At 40.1% G+C, this 20,723-nt stretch overlaps 1 protein-coding gene across 4 annotated transcripts in view; it reads right to left on the bottom strand.

Moving 5' to 3' along the window:
- Window positions 1-20,717, bottom strand: part of usp13 (ubiquitin specific peptidase 13) — a 29,424-nt gene extending 8,707 nt beyond the window's left edge. Inside the window, exons 1-15 of one of the 4 annotated variants that reach the window (XM_020596774.1) lie at window positions 20,602-20,717; window positions 18,501-18,626; window positions 15,330-15,390; window positions 12,652-12,773; window positions 11,603-11,745; window positions 10,557-10,741; window positions 9,782-9,879; window positions 9,383-9,573; window positions 8,870-8,941; window positions 7,475-7,580; window positions 6,349-6,474; window positions 4,532-4,682; window positions 3,929-4,103; window positions 3,675-3,763; window positions 2,518-2,640 (exon numbers count right to left, since the gene is read on the bottom strand). In XM_020596774.1, the coding sequence (XP_020452430.1) occupies window positions 2,518-2,640; window positions 3,675-3,763; window positions 3,929-4,103; window positions 4,532-4,682; window positions 6,349-6,474; window positions 7,475-7,580; window positions 8,870-8,941; window positions 9,383-9,573; window positions 9,782-9,879; window positions 10,557-10,741; window positions 11,603-11,745; window positions 12,652-12,773; window positions 15,330-15,390; window positions 18,501-18,626; window positions 20,602-20,712 (1,879 nt within the window). In that variant the 5' untranslated portion in view covers window positions 20,713-20,717. Of the gene's footprint in view, window positions 1-2,517; window positions 2,641-3,674; window positions 3,764-3,928; window positions 4,104-4,531; window positions 4,683-6,348; window positions 6,475-7,474; window positions 7,581-8,869; window positions 8,942-9,382; window positions 9,574-9,781; window positions 9,880-10,556; window positions 10,742-11,602; window positions 11,746-12,651; window positions 12,774-15,329; window positions 15,391-18,500; window positions 18,627-20,192 lie in introns of all 4 variants that reach the window. The other 3 variants (XM_020596775.1, XM_020596776.1, XM_020596777.1) reach the window with 3 other exon arrangements.
- Between the last annotated feature and the right edge of the window lie 6 nt (window positions 20,718-20,723).

Here is a 20,723-nt window from a genome sequence, read left to right as displayed (position 1 = left end):
ACAAACAAAAATAAATATATATATATATATATATACACGCATACATACACACACACACACACATATATATTCCCCCTCAAAATCCAACCAACGATACTGGTGTTAAACACCTTGACCATTCAGCTACTCTACTGGGCTTCCCAGTCAATCATTCAACAGATTTCCCTTTACAGGGAAAGTAAATCAGGCTGTCAGAATACCCTTTTGGCAAGGCCTTTTCACCACCTGCAGTGAGGAAAGAGATCGACTCCCGCTGTTCCCAAGCACTGCAATCACAACATCAGTAGGTCCTGCTCCTATGAAACATGTTCAACTTTAGCAAAGCCTTTCCAACTGAGTTATTTTTGAACAATGAAATTTTGTCAGTGTCAGTCATCGGTTTTTTCCCTGATGTGGACATGACGACTGTGTGACTACAAAGACCTGAGGAAGCCAATTTTTGGTCTATTGTCATGTTCATGCATAATAAAAGATGGACTGGGGATGTGACAACAGTGAACTTTCTTGTCTTTAAGATAACAATACTTGAACAGTTTTATCTGAAGGTATTTTTAGAAAGGATTTGGAACAAAATAATAAAATAAACATCACACAGCCACAAAAAGTGGCTAATTAAAACTGAGCACAACTAAGTTTGTCCATTTTAATCTTGAAGAGGACGGTTTGATTAGCAGAGAAATTATTTTCTTTGTGGTTTGTCAAGTTTCTTAAAGCTCGTTTTGTGCAATAAAATAATGAAAACAATCTATTTTTGTCTTCTCTTTTCTAAATGCCTGGAAGAACTGAGTGAATGGATGACACACACATAATGAGGCTCAAGCAGCGTAGGGAAAAACACATCTACACAGTGCTGTGTAATCAATGAGAAGCACTGAAGCTTTTTGGAGACAGAAAGGTGACCAGTGATTAATGACTGCGCTCGCTTGCTGGGGGATAACGGACCAGCGGTTAATTTGCAGCTGACAAAACTCATCATAAAAATGTAAAATGAATGAATCAGCAAATTTACTGAAACCAGGAATTATTTCCTCTGACCTCTTTTCGTTTCACAGTTTGAACCATATGATTTTCACTTTTCTGTCTATGACAACAGAAGTGCTAAGGGAAGTCGACAGAGGACAAGTGCAAAACAGATTTAAAGTACACTTCCAACTCAAACTTACTACATATAAAAAAAACATTTGCACAAATTTTCATGTACTGCTTTTCCAGTGGCCCTCTAAACAGCTTGCTGCTGTCAGAGGGAGATATGAAATGCTGCATAAGCAAGACAGCTTCAGCTCAAACAAAGGACACTTCAAAGTGCAAAACTCTAAAGAATTTTAAGTGGATACTTCACTATTCAGAGAAAAACCAGCTCAGTTTGTTTGGAGGTCTGAGATAGCAAACACTGTTCAGTGGTGAAATATTGAAAGGTTTAATCAGGAAACGCATTCAAACATCCTTAGTTTTCTGTCCTAAGAAGCAGCCAGCTAAATGTTTCTTTGAAGCTCTCAGAAAAAACCCATGAGGCACAAAAAAGGCTACTCGAGGATATTACTCTGTCTTTGCACTGCTCCTTGGACCCCTTTTTGTGTTTGGCGCTCAGGACAGTACAGAACACTTTGTGCTTCACGCCTACTAAAATATTAAGGAGGACACTGATAACTTGCAAACAGTGGAAGGAGACACAGAAGAACAGGAATTACAGTCACAGAGGAGACAGATGCAAAGAAAGACAAACAAAAAGAGGGAATCTGCAGTTTTGGCCTTTAGGAGCAGAGGCAGCAAACAAGTTTTAAGTACAATGTATCTAATACTGGAAAGATCATTAGGTAAACAGGCTGAAAGCACCAAGGGGAGGTGCATTACAAGGGGATCTCAAAATTATAACAACTTATTAGGCTTAGCCACACTGCGAACACAACTTCTCAGTAATTAATTGAGCATGCCTGTCCCACAGGATTCCATTCAGTACACCCTTAAGAGGAAACTTGGGTGGCTTTGAGCAGAATATCGTATTAGAGACAACTTCACAAATCATTTGACTCTGTCAATAAATGCCCTACACAGCGTGAAAGGGTTTTAGCAACACACATCTGGTTACTCCTCAAGCCATCACTGACTTACCAGTTTATTTGATAAAACTAGATATTCAGTAAACAATCTCATAATTTGAGACGCTTAAACAAAGTGAAAATATATTTGGCTGTCTGGGCAATTTAAAAAGCAAAAGGCGCTCAGGAAAAGCAGTGCCATCTAAAATTAATACCACTGTGAAATTGAAAATGACCAAATAAATGCACCAATGTTTATTTGCCAATATACCATGCAAATGAATAAAAACAAACTGACAGATTAAAGGGGCAAAAAGGGACCTTCACATAATCCTAACTGTAATCACGTTATGCCTTGTTGAGCAGTGCACTAGACATCTGTATGTGTGTGTGTGTGTGTGTATATTATGTATATATATACACACACACACACACACACACACACACACACACACACATTGATGCAATCGTTTGTAAATACCTCTGGTGTCTTCAGGCAGCACAATGGGAGGCATAAGATCAGGCAGCTCCTCTTCACCCGCCTGCAGCCCTGTGGCCCGCAGTCGGTTCAGGTCCAGGAAATCCGGAACATCTATGGCCAGGTCTACACAGGAACAAACATGGAACAAAACTCAGTGGAGGAATATGTTGACATGTTATTTATCTTTTTCGAAGCCTATATCATGCCATGCTCTTAATTTTAAACATCCTTCCCACTAACACTCAGGGAGAAGACATTAACAATGATCACATTCTGGCACCATAAACACACAAGGACAGTGATACGAGTTAAACACACTTCCTAATGCAGCACATTTTTGCTAGCTGAGGGTGTAAGTGACAGTCCACCCACAACACACAACTGTGGCTGTGGGTCACATAAACCCCCCTAATACCATACTAAAGATGATGATTTATTAACTTTTTAAACCTTTATTCAGACAGGGTAGGTTCTCTGAGAGGACATCTGTCTTTTTGCAGGAATTGCCTGATCACATTCACACCTAGAAGCTGCTAGTACAACCACACACGGGGAGTTAAGTGTGTTGTGCAAGGGCACCACAGTGGTGTTAATGAGCGTGGGACAACATTGTCACCTGAACCAAACACTTTTGATCCCACCAGTCCAAGGAGTGACCCTGAAACCTTCCGATCACAGGCTTGCTCCTTAAACCTTTAGGCCACCATTGCCCCTAAATTAGTACCAATTTGCCTATTATTTGGTCATATCTGAGTAGTAAAAATGGCACAGTACAAAAGCAAAGCCACTCGGAATATCTGCAATTTCAGACGCAGCGATATACCAAATTATATTAATTTCATTTGTGCCCAATTACATATTTACATTAGCAACAGGGTGTATGAAAGCAGCTATGTATATACTGTAAATAAAGCTTGATTTGATTTGAAACTTCAGGATGAGAAACAGGATAGCTCATGACTGTGTTCATTAATGTACAGATGAAGTCAAGGGACAAAAATTTCATGTACTTTACCATGTGGCTTGTATATCACAATTCAATGGTGCCCTCTGCTGGGCATTTACAGCATTACAATTATTTGAAATGACAGTTACCAAATTGGTGAGGTACAATACAAGATTTTTATATCACATTAACCAGTGCGACATACAATTACCTAGTTTCTTTGGCACCCAGTCAACCCCGAATGTGAATTTCTTTATCTGTACTATCAGATACTCTGGGAAGGAGGCAAAACGGGAAGTTCTGCAGAGGAAAATGACAATAATATAAAAGAAAAAGGAATTTATAATAAAGAAATACAAGGTTTAGAAATATAGCTGGTTTTAATTTAAAGATTATGAAGTGAGGAAAATTCACTGATGAGTAGAGTAGTTATTTCAAGCCAGAGAAGACGTGGATCGTGCATACTTGATTCCGGCTGACTTGGCTTGCAGTGCTGAGCTCCAGAAGTCTGGGACGTTCTCCGGTTCTGTGAAGGCTTGCAGGCAGGCGGTGAAGGGGATCCGTGCTTTCACTGGTTCAGGAGGAGCCCGCATGTTCTCCTCCGCTTCCTTCCGCTTGACCTCATATGCCAGCAACTCCTCTGATAGCATCAAAACAAAGACAAAACCTTATTTCCATGCAAAATAAGTGATAACATCCACAGTCCACTACTACAGTCAGCATTTTCAAATTCAAGCATGCTGAAAGTTACATTCTGATGCCAAAGAAATGTATGTTCAATTTCATAAGCAGCATTCAAGATTTCTGCTGACAATGTTAGCAAGATTTGTCATATTAAGTACTACCTCAAACCAAGGCTATGCAATAATACTGCAACACCATTAGTCACTGTTAGACACAAACATGCAACACTCAGACCTTCTCTGCCCTTTCAGAACAGGACCTCTTCTGATAGCTGGTGCCACATGAGCCCAATGTTATGCCAGCTGTACCAACTAGACCCAGCTGTGGCCTCCTACTACAGCAGGAGCAGCGTGAGTGTATGTGCGTGCACAGCAGTTCCTTTACCTCGATTGGTGGCGGCCTTGGGCACTGGCAGCTGGATGCAGTAGTCCACCCGCTGAGTGTAACGCACCCGACGACTCTGGCAGCACTGAACTCGCTCTTCCACCAGGAACCGGAAGACGTCACTCGGATTCTCTGAGCCTGTGCTATTCCTCTGCAGAAACAACACAATTTAAATATGACAAAATCAGGCAATGAGATTGGCCCCAATTTTGATTTAAATGAGTCTAATGGAACTTTTATGGCAGTCGTGTCTCAGATTCCCCTTAATGACACCCAGCATTAATGCACTGATAATCTCTTATAAGTTTCATTAGACTGGGGAGTTCTAGTCCCAATCACTGACTGTATAAAAGATGGATGACATGACAGTTCCAGTGGTCTAAGTGCTATTCCATGCACTTTGAAGCACATAATGAATATTTGTCATTGTTTTTGCCAATTCCAATTCAAAGGGATAAGAACTGATTTTTCTGTTAATGAATCATTAACCCTAACAAACTTATTCAAAACAGTACATGCATGGTAAAAAGATGGACAGATGCTACAAATATACTACAAACAAGACCGTCTGAAGTTCAAACTGCAACTCTGTAAGCTACTGTATTATTTGCTGTGGTTTATTAAAGTCTCCTGGCATCAACTTTAACAGAGCTGCTGTTTGACCCAGGCTTCTTAACACACTCATTCACAATGTAGATGCCACTCTTTAATTTAGGAACCGCCTCACATAACCGACAATGCTCGAGTGCACTGTTTCAGAATCATGGACACATTAATCACTATCACCAAACGGCTCCATGTCCTCTCACCAGTTGTATGTGGTCACTGACGTTTATACTGTGTTTATTTGAAGACTGTGATGAAGGATGGCATTCTGGCTTAACACACCTCTCTGCAACCCAACACTTTTATTCCAAGAAGAAACAAGTTATCATTTTACTCAGGCTAAGTACACAGACTGACACAGGAGGAGGAAAATGTTGCTGATGGTGGAAGCTTGACTTAATTTCAGTCTGTGGCTGGATAACTCAATATCTAATTCATAGACAGCTGCAGAGCTGTGAAGTGTATTAGAGGAGGGAAGGACAACAAGGGAGTTTATGATCAAACCTCGGTCAAGAATAAACACTTTAAACGCAATAATAAAATCAGGGCTGAGAGAATCTACATGTTTTGTTGATGGGGGAAGTGTCAGGTCGAAGTCATGTCTCCTGTGGTCGAGGCAGAATAGGAAGTTTTATCTGGTCTCCCTGTGTAACAGATAGCACTGAGCTATATATATCCTGGTGGAGAAAGACATGACAAAGCACCCCATGTGCATATAGCAACCAAGGAGTGTGTGTGCTGTGTTTAGTCAAAAACAGACCCTCCCCTTCTAATCAACTGCCTGCATGCGTGTCAAAGATCAGGCTTAACATGGTAATTTTGTGAACATGTTAACAGTGGACAAAATAAATGCGCTTGACGGCAGCCGGTTTTATGAAAGGCAGCTTTTTCTGTTGTGTTTAACTGGTGCGCCATCTCCCAGTTAACTCCATGTAAGAAGATGACTACACAAGTCAGAGTAAACTACATCTTATCATATTGTAGAATGAATTATAAGTTTTTAGAAACTTTGTCACTGGCAAAATTGTGGGTCATTTTGACCTGGTGGTGGTGTGACATAAAAAGTCAGGAGGTCACTAAAATAAGGACAGTAATGGAAGTCCAGATGAAATCTGCATGCACACCAACATGATTCCTCCAGATAAAAATCTGTGGTTTATTTATGGCCACCTATTTGACAGTTTGATCTACAGCATTTCAGCTTCACTCACCTCCACCAGGTTGAGGATGTGCAGGAGGAGCTCGTGGGCATCTTGTTGTCTGTTTGAAGAAAACTCTGGATGTCCTCTGCTGACCAGGGCCTTCAGCATCCGGGGAGAGACACCCTTCTGCTGGTGCTGCAATGAAAACATTTGGATGTCACAAACACAGACTGCGCATGACTACTCACCTATCTCAGAGGGAAGCACAAGACAAGACAGCAGACCATCTGGGACTATTAAGCATACACACTGATAGCGGCTTTGGGTGACCTGCTAGTACCAGGATCTGCTCAGGAGAATTTGCAGTGAATCAAAGAAACATCAATGCGCAGGCTAGCCCCGTTCAGGACTGTCTCGTTCACTGAACGGCAGAGCCTTGGCAGGGAACACATACTGATAAAATGTCATTATAATATGGGCAATATCTCCTAAGTACAAACTCAAAGCAGCATGCCAACACAAGCCTTTCTCCACATCTTCCCAGCTTTCAATATGTGTCCCAACCTGTCCCCACAATCGCTTGTGGAGGAAATGCAGGATCCCAGCTCTGCCCTATCAGTTACTGCAGCTGATGAAGCTTAAAGAAGCTGAAGCTCACAGAACTAGACTGGGTACAATTTATGCTTTAATGGCTTTCTTTTTTCCCCATTTCCTGGCAACTGTGCACTACAATACAATGCATAGATGAAAAGAATGATTTCATATAATGTGCATTCAAATTAATAAAGCAAGACACAAAGAACTAACAAAAGAAATCAACTGAACTCTTACATTACAGGAAGCACAACACAATAATCAAGCACAAAATGAAGCAGTGGGAAATTAAAAGCAAAATATAGTATTAGACCACATTTGAGTCCACAGCCAGCAGCTATTTTCAGACTAAAGGAAAAAACATCATATCATATTGACAACATATCTTTAAAAAAGCCTTCCTTTTGGTTGTCAGCTTCTCAGAAAAGCTCAAGTATATTAATAGCACAGACGAACTGTGTTAAACTGCTGTTTAAATTGGGAAGCTGGCAAGCCCACATGCTGAAACTCGGTCTTCACAACCTAAAAGGACTCATTTTGCAACAGGTCGGTATTAACATACTTCTGTCAGTTATGGACCCATCTCAGGAACTGGACATACCCAGTTTAATACCTTGTATTCTTCTTTCATCACCTGTTCAATGAGCTCAGATTTCATGGGTGGTTTGGAGTACTGGCCTGAGAGCAGTCCATGTCCCAGTTTAGCCCTGTCAGAACAAAAACAAAAAGGTTTAAACATTTAACACAACATATAGTTTTGCTCTGACCTTGTTGGGGTTATTTTTTCAATGGTACACCCTGAGGGCGGCACATGTGTGTATTTACCCGTCAGAACAAACATTTAAAAACTTCTAGACTTCACCCGGGACCTGTTTGGGAAAGCAGATGACTTGTTAACCCCTTAATTTTCAATCTTATACATCTGGCCCAAGTTGTGGGGTGACTGTGGTTCAGTGGGTAGAGCGGTCGTCTACCAGTTGGAGGTTCGAATCATGGTGCCCGCAGTCCACTTGTCAAAGTGTCCTTGGGCAAGACATTGAACCCCCCGTTGCCCCAATGGTTAGAGCCATCGGTTGAGTTGGCACCGCAGATGGCTGCCTCTGTTCTGTACCGGAAACAAATTCCTTGTGTGTGTGTGTGTGTGTGACATGCTTGGCCAAACAAAGGTGATCATCCTTATTATCAAACTGGGCTCAATTTCCACTGCCAAACAGCTCTTCCATAATTTGCACAATTATACCACCAAATATTAGGTCACAAAAGCCCAGAACTCTTTTCAGTCTACTTGTAGTTTTCCAAGTCTGAATCTTGATTTTTTTTGTCTCATTTTCGTAATTATCTGGAAAGATTTTTCTTCTTTGGTACATTGTTATGATCCTTATTGAGTGCCAGGTTAAAATGTAATAAATTGGCTGGGTCATTCTACCAAGAATCTGAGAGGTTTATCTACACATTGCCTTCAGTGCTTTTAAGAGAAGGGTCGAGTTTAATCAGTACACCCGATGCATTAAATACGCCTAATCAGATTTTTTTTTTTTCGGAATGACCTAAATATGAAAAAGTGCCTCAGCATATAAAGCATTCAAATGAATCACCTGCCTTGGCTACGACTCTACTTACCTTTCATCATGGCCACAGCATCTGACTGGCCTCTTGTAACGCACTTACATGACACAATACACCAAGTATTTACAAGAACATGTGTGAAAACAGGCTTTTACCCAACAAAATGTCATTATTTGCTTAGCTATGATTCACAGATACCTCGAGATAACAAAATAATTGCAAGCACAACCATTCTCGACTACAAAGACGAGACTTGGTCCTATAAATTGTAACGTCATTATATAGTTATTTTAAACATTTCAATGACAAAGACACAAATTTAAAGTTGGTTACTAATAACCTTTTTCACCCACAGAGACATTAGCAGTTGGAAAACACCTTCACTTGTATGTGCATTATAGCCCCACATGATGTAACACTGCAGACTTACATTTGTGTGGCGAAGTCCTGGGTGGGGTCAAGGGGCGAATAGTCAAATATCCTCTGAAGATTACCCACATACCTGAGGATCAAAATACATGTCACAAGCCCACATTAGATGGGATGTCACACATGGGCACAAGAAGCAAGTAAATGAGATGCTGCTGTGAAGACACTAATTAAATTTGTGTATAGATGTTTGGACTGTTAGTCCACAAAGAGTTGTTCACAGTACTTTATCCACCTGCTGGTGTTAGAGTCAACCAGCAGTCATTATAATGCTGAAATAATAATAATAATAATAATAAAAAAACTGATGGGATTTTGTCCTTATGAATATGGCTCCTTAAAGAAAATTCTTTCTGGGATAAGAAAAAGCCATAAAACACATATTATGTTGAAGATGATCAAATAGCAGTTTCAGACTGATTAGATTCAGACAAAAGACAAAAGAATCAACATGACAAAATAGTACCCATAATTAAAAAGAAAACCTCGTTAGTTTTTGTTCTCCAGTACTCACATCCTCTGGAAGTCTGGGATGCTGAAGAGGACCTGCATTACTGCGCTGAGGTAGCAGCTGTTGCCCAGGTTTTTGATGCCTGTGTAACCAGAGCCATATACTGCCTTCAGCTTCATTCCGGATTCCTGGATCACCTCCCATTCACTGACCCGCGGCTGGGCATTATTGTCTGTGTGGTGCCCGTTCTCTGTCTGAAGAGGCACAAAGAAGAGCTGGGTGTGAAGACTTGACTGTGGAGAACACTGTAGGCAAAACTGTCTCGGCCCTTGGTTTTAGCTTGGCACATGTGGATATATTTTGCCAAAGGGCTTCATGTGTTTGTTTTTTTTTCAAGATGGTGCTACAATATACGAGGTGAATGATAAAACTAATTTGTTCTGCACAGTCAAGACAACTTACTCTTTTCTGCATCTGTAGCATGTCTATTCCAAAGTGTGCCAAGTGTTCTGATATGTGGGGGTCCAACACAGCTTCTTCCTCTTCAAATGAATAGACATCTGAAAAAGATTAACCAGTCCTTATTGCAAGGTCTGATTTTTAAAGAAACAGGTTAACAAAATGATTTTACAATTACAAATCTCTGGTCAACAAGTTCCCCATACCACACTCCACAAATCTAATTTTCAGTCACATTAAAACTGATTGTACATTTCTACTTGAAGACTCCATTTACACTTAGTTACTAGTAGAGCATGTACACCAGTACAACACAATTTAAAAAACAAAACAAAACACTGGTGCTGGTGTATTTCCATGCAGTACATGAGGAGAGCAGAACATTAGAAACATCTAACACAACACCATCCCTAACAATGGCCAGTTAAATCAATGTCTCTCTGACACAATGTCAACAAAAAATAAGCACTGTTATCACAAAGACAGCATTACATTATAGGACTGTTATGTTGGAGCACATTAGATTATACAAATTAACATGAGATTTACATATACAGTAGTTTAACATGAGCGAACCATCATCCAATATTAGCACAAGAGTAGATTAAAAAACTGTGGCAAATTAGGACATTTCATTCCTAAAATGTTGTTTTCAGGTGTGACATTCTAGCAAAGTGTTCTGTCTAAAACAACCTAAAAGACACTTATCGCTAGCATAATAAAACTGGATTCTGGTTTTTATGCATCACTTTAGATAATCCTGTTATCCGTCTCAGACCTGCTCCATCTGGGGTGATGTTGTCCAGTTTGACAGCCAGGGGGTAGCTGGTCTCTCTGTAGTGCTCCAGCGCGTGGCCATTGCCGCCGCTCCCATCAAAGAACCACTTCCCACAGAGCACCGCTCCATCCGTCAGGTTCAGCCACAGGTTTTCTCTCATCTCACACTTCTGACACTTCCAGCCACTGACAACAGAGAAACAGAGTGTTGTGCTAGTGTGGTGTTTGTAATCATGGAGTCAAGCTAAGACGAAAATTACATTTTGCTCTCAAGCAGGTGTGGAACTAACCAGGTTTACATTGTGTCTGTAGTTGTAAACAGACTACATAGAAAAGGAACAAATGGAAGTGACAAAGCAAAGATTTGTAAATAATACATTATCGCTGAAAGCCAATGACTTACTATTCAATAAATAATCATATTTGCTGCACAAGAAACACATAAAGCAGCTGAAGCAGCAGAAGCTGGCACATTGTGACTAAATTTTATCTCAGTTTTTGTAGAGCCAGCACACTGGTAGTAGGTACAGTATGTTACATGGAGCGATCAACTCCATCACCCTTTCTTGATTGTCTGGGAGAGTTTCACATGTGGACCCAGTGATGAGGTTTAGCGTGCTTGGCTTGTTGGGATCAATCTCAGATCAGTGGAAATAGGAAAGGACTTCCACAGACAGTCTCCAACATTAGGGACAGTATTTAAAGGGCACAGGCCAAGACCTCCATATATCACCTGATTCAGCCATACGAATGGCTATGCAGAGTCAGTGTGTCAGTAACTATCCAGTGAGTCACCTGTTGGTGTGTTGCTGTTACTATCCTGAGGATACAGTGGAGAAGGAGTTTAGGAAAAAAATGTAGATGCTATTTGTTTATCCTCATCATGAAAATAGTATAGGACAGTTGACAGAAGTGCTATATTTTCAAGAACATAAGACTTCCAAACATTCAGATTCCAATTTTTCCCGAAAAGTACTACATTCAAAGTGAAGGCCCGCTGTATGGATGATACAGTGCTTTATCAGTGTGGCTTGATGTCTGTCCTACCTTGGTGGGATTCGGACCCCATTATCCAGCTGTCTGAGGCTCCTGGCATGTTTGGAAACTTGTATCTCCTCCTCCCAGGATTCAGGCTCCTGCTTCTTGTAAGCAGATGGTGCATTGAGCACTGCGTCACAGGCAATGGTCACCTGGACATTAGAGGAGACGGCAAAGATGTTATCAACTGCAGAAAGTGGGTGCAGTTGAGGTCATACTGAAAATATCTCATCTTGTTCCTCAAAGCAATAAAGTAACACTACTAGACCATGTGATATTTCACTTTTTCTTTGTTAATAAATCTGCAAAAATGTCAAAAATTCAGTGTTTTTCTGTCAATATGGGGTTCTGTGTGTACATTAATGAGGAAAAAAATGAACTTAAATGATTTTAGCATATGGCTGCAATATAACAAAGAGTGAAAAATTTAAGGGGGGCTGAATACTTTCCGTACCCACTGTAAAGGACAAAAGTAGGCATGCAAGAAAACAAAGCTGTGCCCCAGAGTGACTGATGCAGCAGAACAAAATAAATCATGCATAACAACTAAAAATCAGGTGCTCCCCAATAATGTATGAAAATTATGCAGTAGCACAATGTCTATACACACACACACACACACAATATTAAATTTTACATTCATGAAATAACCAAGAAGAAAAAAAAACTCGTGGTCATGCCAAAGCCAAGCTCTCAAACGAAATAAATAAATAACAGGAGTGTCTCCTCCATGCAGGCACTTACATGTGCGCCCAGTTGTCCCCCAATGTGTGTTTATTTTGCTTTGACATGGAGGAAAATCTTACTAAATAGCTTTAATGTTAAAATCCTCCACCAAAACTATCCATATAAAAAACCTTTGAGGTGGGAAAACAGCTTCTACAGGAAGCATCCCAGAATCTGATCGTGATGTAAAACATTTACATACGGTACTCTAATATCGACCTAAACACACCAACAGAGACTAAGTCAACATGGCGCAATAACTGGAGTGCAAGGGGAACCACTGAGTGCACCTTCCCCTGTGACATGCATAGGAACAGCACCAACTCACTGACCAGAGCGGGCAACTCCTCAATATTTGGTAAGGGGATCTCGAAGTGGTCCGGAAAAATGACAAGCTTGGCCTCGTCTTCATATTCATAGTCCTCTCCATTAAAGTCACGATTTAGCTCTAAATCTTCAAGGGAGGAAGCAAACAGTCAGCAGTTAGACCACGACACCGCTGACTGATGTTACCTCATGATTACACCACGGTGGAATTTGTTCTTGGTTGCATTTGTTCTATGTTCTGTTTGTTCCTGCTCTTGAGGATGAGGTCTGTTCTTTTTTCATTTTGATGGTTTGCTCCTTTAATTAATACCATAAGTTAATACAAGCAGATGTAGACTTGAACAGGAAAACCACCATCTTTGCACTTAGAACAAGGACAGGATGACGTCATACGATGCAGATGACTGGTATATCTAAATATATAAATACAGAGCTACATTTAGGAATTTACCACACACACTTTTATCACCAGCAATTTATAAAGTTTATGAGGAATTACTGATGATGAATCTGTCATGCTTCTCTTCTCGTTTCATTATTAATCACATATTAAAACTAAAATATCAATATTAGGAATAAAATAATACTAAACTTGTGTGACATAAACCCAAAAAGATTTCTGGTGGGACATTTAGAAAGAACTTCTCTAAATTACCTCTCTAAATAGAGTTGTCTGTCCTCTGCTCCAGCCTAAAGTCGTGTAATGACTCATAAGAAACAGCATCACAGATTATCCCTGACAATGTTATTGTACCCACTGGTTTCATGGTAACGTCTGACGTTAGCAGCTAGCGACCTGATTAGATCATTGGACTGGTATGGGGACGACAGGCAGATACATACATACACATCCCATCAGCTGTCACATCACAAATCCAAAATGGACAGCAGACACAATCATACAGATGAAAAACATCTTAAGAAAGGTCTAGGAAATTCATGTTAGAAAGGAGGAGTCAAACATTGGCTAGAAAAGACTGACCTAACGTCCAACAGTCAGATCAAACACAGTGAACAATAAAGTCTAATAAATTCCGAACAAAAGGATAAAAGCTGGGGGCGGATGTGGCTCAAGAGGTAGAGCGGGGGATTAGCGGTTCGATTCCCATCCAGATTTCCGCTTATCCATTCAACATGTCGAAGTGTCCTTGAGCAGGACACTGAACCCCCAGTTGCTCCCAGTGATGACACCAGTGCGTGAATGTGTGAGCACTTGGGAGTGTGAATGGCCAAGTAGTGTAAAAGCACTTTGAGCTATACAAGTATAAGACCATTTACCATTTACATCAGTTACTCAGAGGCTGAATGGAAGGAATTCCTCCAGCAGAGAGGGAGGGAGGTGAGAAGGAGGAAGAGAGACACCTGGTCTTCTCTGAGCAGCGTCATAGCTGCAGTAGAAGCATGTCAGCCTAGATGGGAGGTTGACAGGTGGTGGCAGCTGAGAGGCCGCCAACTGACAGGAGGCGGCCCCCACTGTAAACCAACCACCCTGATAAGGAGGAGGAGGAGAGGGCCAGGTTTTGGTTTAGTTACCAATCACACATACAAATAACTGGGCTATTTTTAGAGCACAGGAGGAGGAATTGAAAAAGAGGTCTCATCACGGGAAATATCTGACGCTTTGAGTAAAGGCAGGCTGGAGAGGCAGCTGGCAGGTCACCACAGTGTAACAATAGCACTAGCTTGTACTGGAGGTGGTTCTGACCACCGGGATCACGTTTATAACTCAGAACAAAACCTGTCAAATGCATCCAGGGCTGCAGCTTTTTTCTGTCATCAGCAAGCTCAATTTTGTTTTCAGTTATAATGAGAACAGCAGTGGCTGAGAGGGGTGATTTAGCAACAAGGGGTTTAGTCCTGCTTGCCAGCAGTGGTAGAAAGCAACATGTACTGTATTTAACTTCAGCAATTCCACTTTTACTCCTCAACATTTCAAAGGGAAATATTGTACCATTTCCTGCACTATATATTACCTGACAGCTATAGTTACTCATTTCTTCTAAAAAAAAAAGAAAGACTTTACATAAAAATCATAAAACATTAAAACTAAAACTATTGATTACCAGCATTTTAGGCTTGTGACTAAAAAGCGGTGTCTAAGTGGGACTCATTGTCATGTTACAGATGTGAGATTTTAGCTGTTTTATCATAAACACATTTCCCCTAAACTTCCCAAAGTGCTTCATTTAAATAACTGTTTAAGGTCAGAGGAGGTAAAACTCTCCAATATTTTCTTTCCAAAAAGAGAAAGAAGTCGATAAACAAAAATTACACATTAAAACTTTGTTTTTTCTTCCAGCCCCATTAATCATCTCATAACCCTTCAGATTGATCTTGTAATCTTATGAGGAGCCCAAGCCCTAGGTTTGGGAACCACTGAACTACCTAAATGTATATAAACTAGCCCCACTGTAACCAGTTACAATATAATACTGCTTCTGCATTGATGCAGCATTATTAACAATCTAAGAATGTACTGTTCAACAACATAATAATGATATTAATGTCAGTGTGACTATTTTTCTGCTAGATCTGTACCTTTACTTCTGATGCTTGAAGTAGTTTTACTGAATGTAGGATTTTTATTAGTACTCTTACACTTTGGAATACATACTTTTTCTTAAGTAAAGGATGGGACTACCTCTTCCACCGCTGCTTCCAACTGATGGAGAAATGCATTTACCTAGAAACACTTTTCCATTTCTTCGTCTGGGGATGGCGCCTCCTGCAGCTCCTGTGGCTTTCTGTGGGGAAACGGGAAGGAAGAGAGATTAAATTAGATCAGAGAACCATCGCCACATTAAAACCATCTTTTAACGCCTTGGATAATTCTCTTTGTAAACTGTTGAAAAGAGCTTACATGCTTTGCTTCAACAGAACCTGCAGATGGTTGTCATTCTGTTAGAAATAGATGCAGGATGTTCCAGTTGCCAGGTCAGGTTACAGGGCAAGGGGAAAGCCCCCACCATGACAGCTTTCAAAATTAAAGAATGATAAACTGAACTACTTATGTTCCACAGTCTGATTGGTCAACTTGGGCCTGGCTTTGCCCTGATGGTGTCTCATCATCTTTCTCTGTCCTTACCATGTTTTACTTACTACTTCTTCTCTTCACTACATAGTTTCCGGGATTAACGATCAATCTTTAATAGACTCATAGATAACCATTTTCATCTTTGTTACATGGATAAAATAAAAAACAAAAACACTTTGCTAGTGAATTCACATCACACATGTACAGTATCACTGACTGGTGGCAAAACAGCCCAGTACCACAGACTGGTTTCCTTCCAGTCCGGTCAGGTTCAGATGGGTGCTTCCTGTTCACTCAGCAGGGAAGAAGACAGCAGCAGACAGAAAGAGAATGCTGACACACTCGAAACCCGGTGGGCTCATGGGGAAAAACAGCAGACACAGGAGCCTGTAGCATGTGAGCAGCTGTTTCTGGCCAGATCCAAGCATGGAAATAGCAGCTCTTTACAAAGCAGAGCTTATCTGAGGGCAATTAGAGCCGGTGAGAAGACACGACAGCAGCAGCAAAGGTCTTTGTTGTCAACTTTTAGAAGATGACAGGTTTGTTTGGGCCCATGTGTGCTCTGGACTGTGGGAGAAAGCCGGAGTGATCAACAACAACAACAACAAAAATCACTAATATCGTACAATATATCATAATCCACTGCAGCACCAAACTTTAAGAGTTACCACTGAGCGGAATCAACATCTCTATGGCTCAGTCACAACAAACATGTATAATCTCCAAAAATATGTGTTGCGGGGTTGGTGTTTTGGACTGAATTATACTGTAAGATGTTCCAGTTCTTTAATACACCCCATGTACTAATGTAAACAAATGCTGGTACTTAATATCTTTAATTGTTCATTGCATTCAGCATAATTTAAACTTAGCTGTGAGGATTTCACATGCAGAAGTAACTTTAATAAAGTCATGACACTATAATTCAGGGTTCTGTAAATTCAGAATATTTTCTTTCTCTAGACATTTTTTATGTAAATTGGTACTTTTGGTATAAATATAGGCAAATAGGAATGATCTAAAAAAAAACCACTCAATTTAAACCAAATATTCATTTTTTAGTATTTGTTTATTACGAACTATATTCTCTGTACATACTGTACTGATTGGTCTTTGTCAAGATCGCAGCAGTGTATGGATGTTTGCAGAATTTCAGAGTGTACCTTGTGCTGACGATGGTCTTTTGACCAAAACGTTCATTTTTTATTCATAATCTTTCACTGTATCACTTCTTGCATAAGTAATAAATGCACCTTTTTGGCATATGAAGAGCCTTTCTGCTGCTTTGTGAGCAGATAGTTTTTCTATGAACAGGATGACCTGAATTGTAATGTTGTCTATAAACAATGTGAGATTTCTTCATGTTCAGCTGACCTGCTGTGCACAGACTAAGAGAGGTTTCACTGGAAATTAATTCAAACTAAATAATAGGAAGTGCTCAAACTGTCTATATACTGCTGAATGATTGTTATAGCACGTAGGTACTTCAGTGACGGATTTACTCGCATATCAACAAATGATTTACTTGTAGGTATTTGTTTGAAACAACTCCTCAGCTAAATGAAATGATCACATAACATGTTAAGTGTCAGGGTAGGCATAATAAGCTTGGCTTGACTCTAATATGAACATTAAATCCTGTGATTGTTTTCTTTCTCCTGTTTTATTTTGAACTATTTTTGTGTCTATGTGAGTAATTATATCTTGTTATGCATATCATCAAAATAAAATATTTAATCAATCAATAATAAATACCAAATTACCTTATTATTTCCAGGAAACTTCTTAGAAAAATAATTAGGAGATGCTGAATCCATAAAACAAAATGTTACCAAAATACTGTGGCCACAAACAGAAGTGTGGGAAAGGTTAGAGCTGTGATAGGAGGAGTGCACATGCACGGAGCTGAAAACATATCAAGTGCTAGTCACAGACAGGTCTCAGGCTCAAGGCCAAAACAGTCCAGTGAAAAGGCCAAAACAATGTTTGTTTTCCTCTTTTTTAATATGAGATATTGATTATCAAGCATTCAAGCTCCGTAACAGGCTGGTCACACAGTGCAACTCGGTCACTGATGTTCAGAACAATGACATCACGATATGAGGAGTTCAGGTCACTCGGTGTACTTTTGTACCTAAAACAATTTACAGTACTGCAGCAGCTTAGTGAGTTTACTGTAAACCCACTATTTACCCCCGATAATCAGCACACAAATATTTAATAATGGTTAACACTATAGTATAGTTTCAGGCAGACATAAGGACATATTTTAAATTAAGTATTTATTTAAACACCTATGCTATGAGAGCATATTTTATATTTTTACAGTCATGTTATTTTATACTATATTATCCATAATTAGTTATTCATACACCTGCCTTCACCTATGGGTGCTCACAGGTGAGTTACTGTTGTTGACAAAAACATTAAGACACGTCTGCTTCCAACTACATTATAAATCAGTTAGTACATGTTTATACAGTTTATACATATATAGTGAATAAGTGGTTAAAGTGTTGTGGATTTTTCCAATTCCACTTTGCTGCTTTTTCACATTTTCAGTATAAAACAAACTATATCGTTTTTTTTCACATCATTTGAATGCATCTGCATGAAAGTGATAAAACTCTGTATCATGACTGAAACACACTGGTGTTTCTCTGCTCTGTTGATTGCATGGGCTTTTATAAGTAAAAAGTACTATGTAATCAAATGATTTTTGATTACATAGTACCCTTAGTACCACTGTTGCAAATACTGTTGCAAGACCCCATTAAACACCAGTACCCAGTAAACCTTCAGGGCGTGTGTGAAACCTACCTCTTTGACATGTCGTTTGAGGTGCATGTAAACACTCTGTCCTGTTTTGCGATAATGTCTCTCTACATGTTCTCGTCCAAAGCCCAGGAATGTGTTCATACACACATACAGTCCTCCCTCAGACTCCTGCAGACCCAAAACAAATAGCAACAATGAAGAGCGGCTCGCAGCAAAAAACACAGCACTTAACACACTGAAAACACCAACAATTACACAGAATATTTATTCGAGCGTGTCCCAGGTCTTACAATTGACATCTTCTCTCTTTAGTTTGCTTAATTACATAACTTCCGGAGTAGCTAGGAGGCATGGTTAGCTTAGTGTGTATATATCCACAAACAAGTAGCTCACAGAGCAAACAGTGACAAAATAATCATTCCAGTAAACATGGAGCACTAGAGCTCTATTTATGTCTCAACAAACGTAGTGTGTCATGGCCACACTGCCAGTTACAAAAATGTAAACACTACATGAGTAGTGGAAATGCAAATGAGAGTGTTAGTGATACTAAAAGAACATTTTTTAAAAGGTGTTCTTGCTCTTCCTTGCATCATCATACAGCCAATAATCAGCTCCAGCACAACATGCTCTTGCACAACATGCCTGCTACCAAAGATTCTTGATTCTGGAATAAGTCCACATAATCAAATGGTTACCTTTTAAATATCATTTTAAACCAAAGAATGTTAAAAAATGTACCATTTTCTGATTTTTTTACTCTATAAATATCATTTCTTCTGGTGCTGTTTTAACTAAAAAACACAGGCAGCCACTGACAAATACAGTATCTTTGCTTTTGGGGCACTGAGGACCTGAAGGTTCCAGTTTAAAAACACAAGCTCATAAAATTACTGTCCACTCATGTCACATACTAGGTTCACTCACTGTAAATGAAACATGCTGTCATATTTAAAAGGTCAGCAGCAAATCACGAGACAGGCAGCTCACATTTAAGGGGCCTTAAAATGCAGGATAACAAGAGATTTTATTTTTTCTGACATAGAAACCTTCCTGCTTCACACATGGACTGTCAGAGACAAAACACATCAAGAAAACCCCTTCAAAATTAACCGTAATCTGCAATCAGTGTAGGCCCTATAAGCCCCAGTGATAAACCTTTAAGTGGGCCAGAGTGACATATGAGCTTGAAGAGCGCAAGGATAAAAATAAACCAGTCCTAGGGCCAACATGATGAACTCCAGACAGCTGAGTCACCTTTAAAACGGTTTACATCAAGAAAGCAGGTTTTCACTGACTTTAACCACTCAGAAAAACCTCATAATTCATATCTGTCACAAATATTCCACTACAAAAAAGGCTGAGCTCTGCCTGGTGTTTTGACACCTTGTCTCCCTTGCCCTAAAAGAATAAAGAATGAGAAATAGAGGAAAGGGGGTCAAAATGGGTCAAGCCATTTTCTATAACTAAACTCAAACCTCTAACCAATAACGCAAAACATTCTATAAAAACACTTGTATTTATACAAAAAATACTTGCATTGGGCTACAATACAACCACATACAGTGAATTTCTGATAGGTCACAGATGAAGACAGCAGTGAATTTGAACTGTTCAAGCCATATATTGATGACTAACGGCTAAACACCACAATTAAGATAAAGAAATAAGTAACAGTTCGCTGTTTAGGGCACATAAAGGTGGAAATATTAGACTACGATTACAATTACAAACCTTCAGCCAAGTGCCACTGACATTTGGGGCCTATTAAGCTCCGTTTTAGAGGCAGTTCAGACTATGTAAACACCATCAAGTGGCCGCTAAAGCTTTCTAAGTCGACTCAAAGCTCGAGCAGGTGCGTTCGCGCGTCTGTTTAATGGTTTAATTGGCTCGGCTGAAACGGGAAGTGTGGCCTGGACGGAGCTCCCCGCACAAAGGGAAGCCCCTCCATCCCGCTCTCCTGACATGTAAACACCATTTACTTATTTCGTTTCAAACTGGCGGGGAAGATGGTCATGGAGACACACACGCACACTACAGGAGATTCGCGTGTGTCGTTAAGCCAAAGCAGGCTGTCAGTGCGTTTTATCCAAACAACCCGCTGACGTCTCGGTGGGTGTGAAGGTGTATGAGAAACACTTACGGGAGAGTCGAAAGAAAAGGCACACTCGCTCTTGAAAACCCTGTCTCCGCTTCTGGGCACTCTGATGGTGGGCATGTACGGGACCAGCAGCTCGCCTAGGTCTGCAGCCATCTTCGCATTCC

This window comes from Monopterus albus, unplaced genomic scaffold (assembly GCF_001952655.1).
Source record: "Monopterus albus unplaced genomic scaffold, M_albus_1.0 scaffold31.1, whole genome shotgun sequence".
NCBI classification, from domain to species: domain Eukaryota; kingdom Metazoa; phylum Chordata; class Actinopteri; order Synbranchiformes; family Synbranchidae; genus Monopterus; species Monopterus albus.
This window is presented reverse-complemented; position numbering and strand designations above follow the sequence as displayed.